This window comes from Medicago truncatula, chromosome 5 (assembly GCF_003473485.1).
Source record: "Medicago truncatula cultivar Jemalong A17 chromosome 5, MtrunA17r5.0-ANR, whole genome shotgun sequence".
In the NCBI taxonomy this organism is placed as follows: domain Eukaryota; kingdom Viridiplantae; phylum Streptophyta; class Magnoliopsida; order Fabales; family Fabaceae; genus Medicago; species Medicago truncatula.
The window spans coordinates 32,707,372-32,710,272 of NC_053046.1; the positions used below are offsets into that span (position 1 = coordinate 32,707,372).

Genomic DNA, 2,901 nt, shown 5'->3' on the forward strand with positions numbered 1-2,901 from the left:
TAGTCCAGCAAACCTTGGGACAAATAAAGTTTCGTTCTTCAAGGATTCCCATAGCAATCAACCATGAGAATAGGCGTGGTTGCTAGAGGAACACACTCACTGAAACCGAAAAGAGATGTGATAGGCTTAATAGAAACTTGTCTTTAGAAAGTAGGTACAATATAAAGTTCTAGGTTTAAGGTTTGGTTTGTGAACGGTTTGTCATCAAGATGAACCAATAATTCTAAGACACTTTTTATTATTCTTTTTTAACAGTTAAAAATCACAACTTTGCAACTGAAACTCTTTTTCTAATCATCAATAAAAGTTAATTGAATTGAACAACTCCCAGTTGGAACAATACTCTCTTTTTACTACTTCGGTAAACCGTGCACTTGCAGATTTACCCAATCACATGTTTTCCACCATAAGCTAAGCTATACATAGGGTACAAACATATCAAGTAATAACATTTATAACTAAACTTCCTATAAACTCCGAAGTAAATAATCAGTAATTAATTAATTATCTCTACCCTCCTTTGTCTATCTAACTAAATTTGCATCTCTTCAATTGATGAGGGGGAATTATCTTCACTTGAAATAACTTCACCCAATCTATTCTTTATTTGTATTACTTCGTTCACCAACGAACTTGGAAACAATGATTCAAACTCAGGAATCAGATCGCGCAACGTCTCAAACATGCTAATGAGTTTAAATAAACGCCACGTTGAAGGACTTTGATTGACAAACAAATCTGCGAAATTCAAAAGTTGTATCGTCGCTCCATAACAAACCTCCAAGAAACAAAGATTAGATGCTTCATTGGTTGATTCTGAGAAGACACGATCGTAGAGTCGACGCTCACTTGGAAATAGTATTTTAAGACATACCTTAGAAGCTTTAATCCATCTTCCAAGCATGTAATCCTGAAATCCCATTTTTCCCAACCTTAATAATTTATTTATTAACAAATCTTCCAACCATTCTTTACGCAAACTAATGTACAAATCAGAGCACTCCTTCTCAAACCCAGCATCCACCATCATTTTCACGGTTTTATGAAGATGATTGATTGTTTCATTTGGCAGGGCATCAATTATGAAGTTGTGATCAGTCACTACCAATTTACCGTTCCCTTTTACCTTCTCCAAAAACTTATTGGCAATATTTGAATTGTTCTGCTTAAGCTCGTTCATACAAGTCATGAACTCTTGCATGATGTTGTCATGACTATTGGTATTTTTATGTTGTGAATCAACTTGAATGATCACATGTTGTTCTTCAAGTCCAAGACATTGAGTTTCTTGTGTAACATTTAAGGAAGAGAATGAAGACCGAAGAATAATAACACAGTAGCTATAACAAACTCCAACAATAGCTAACGACAATTTAATCTTCATGAGTTGTACAATTAAACATCCTAGATAAAAGTACATAAGATCAACTTCAAATCCACACTGAATTTGCCTCGACAAGCTAAGTGACATCATAGAAAAAGAAGTACACGAAATTAGAGTATATGCATCTGGTTTTCCATTCATAATTTTATCAGAGAAAAATGAATAGACAGCAGTGATTGTCAATACTAGAAAAGCTGTATGAGCTTTGAACCGAAGACTTCTAGAGTTTTGCCATGTATTTGCATACAAAATCAGGAGGCAGATGATGAAACTGGAAAGAGTATAAAGAATTACCTTCAACAAATTCCAATTTCCAAATAGATGGTTGAAAGAAGAGCTTAGAGCATAACAAATCAGTCCAACAGCAGCGGAAACAAAGCCTACAAATCTCCACACTTTTGTTTCCAACAGCCAACACCGAATTTGGATGATCAGCGGTATCATTTTCTATCTGAGTTGTTTAAAATTGCTTTCAAAGATAAATGCACTTAGATCAAGTGATCAACCATATATAACATTTTACGGGAAGCTATCCCCTTAATTATTTCAGATGAAGCTTCGAGGAATACTACCAAAAGATTAATTAAATATAAGAAATGATTGATGGTCTTGACTAACTTGAAAAATTTAGGAAGATGAGTTCATATTTTATGCTTAAAATTACATCACAATCACTCGTCAGTTTCTGTTTATCTTATTACCTCATTTAATTTAATATTTGTCAAGTTAACAAATTACGTTAGTCTTGCTATTAATTTAAGTCTTTTTCTCTTTTAAAAGGCCAGTGTTAATGATCCGGAGTGGACCTAGATCGACGACCTGTGTTGTGGAAGAGCGACGGCAGCTCGTCATATATGCAAACAAACTTTCAAGTAGGTATTGTATTTATAAGTTGAAAATGCTAATCCACAGTTTCAAACTTGCACGGGACATCTAGAATCGGTTGTTATAGGTAGTTGATATTGTCTTTAACCACTTTTTTAACATGAATTTCATTAACTACTTTATCAAACCTAAAAATACAAGTCATTGACAAATTATTTGATGGTTTCAAAAAATGACCGAAGTACATATATTTATGTAAAATAAGTGGTGAATATTATGTACTCAGGGTGGTTAATAAATTTCATGTTAAAAAAATGGTTACCAACATTGATAGATTCACGTATGGAGATTATCAGAGTTCTAAGTTATGCCAAGGAAAAAGAAAGCAAAAACAAAATAACATAAAGAAGAATAATAAAACGGCAGAATATTTCTTATCTCCTCAAGGGGAACAGTGCCTCTATAAATAGGCATGGTCTTTAGACCTAATACAGATAATGGGCTTGACCCGATAGGAAATCCAAGATGATAAGATAAAAGGCCCAACATCACTTAAGAATTGAATGTAGTCTCTTGTCCACTTTGGCTTGATAATTGCTCTTGGTGCCTCCTTAAATCTAATGTGCTATCATTACTATCCGTTGGAGGAGAAACCTTGACCTCATGGTTTGGGGTTAATGATTGGGTGCGAG

At 34.1% G+C, this 2,901-nt stretch overlaps 1 protein-coding gene across 1 annotated transcript; it reads right to left on the reverse strand.

The window, feature by feature from the left end:
* Window positions 1–332: 332 nt before the first annotated feature.
* Window positions 333–1,877, reverse strand: LOC11408094 (uncharacterized). Its single transcript, XM_003615871.4, has one exon. It carries the CDS (start codon window positions 1,826–1,828, stop codon window positions 533–535), a length of 1,296 nt encoding a protein of 431 aa, XP_003615919.1. The 5' UTR covers window positions 1,829–1,877; the 3' UTR covers window positions 333–532.
* Window positions 1,878–2,901: the final 1,024 nt, after the last annotated feature.

Coding starts and splice junctions, on each gene's coding strand:
- LOC11408094 (XM_003615871.4), bottom strand. CDS start 1,828: ATGATACCGCTGATCATCCAAATTCGGTGTTGGCTGTTGGAAACAAAA.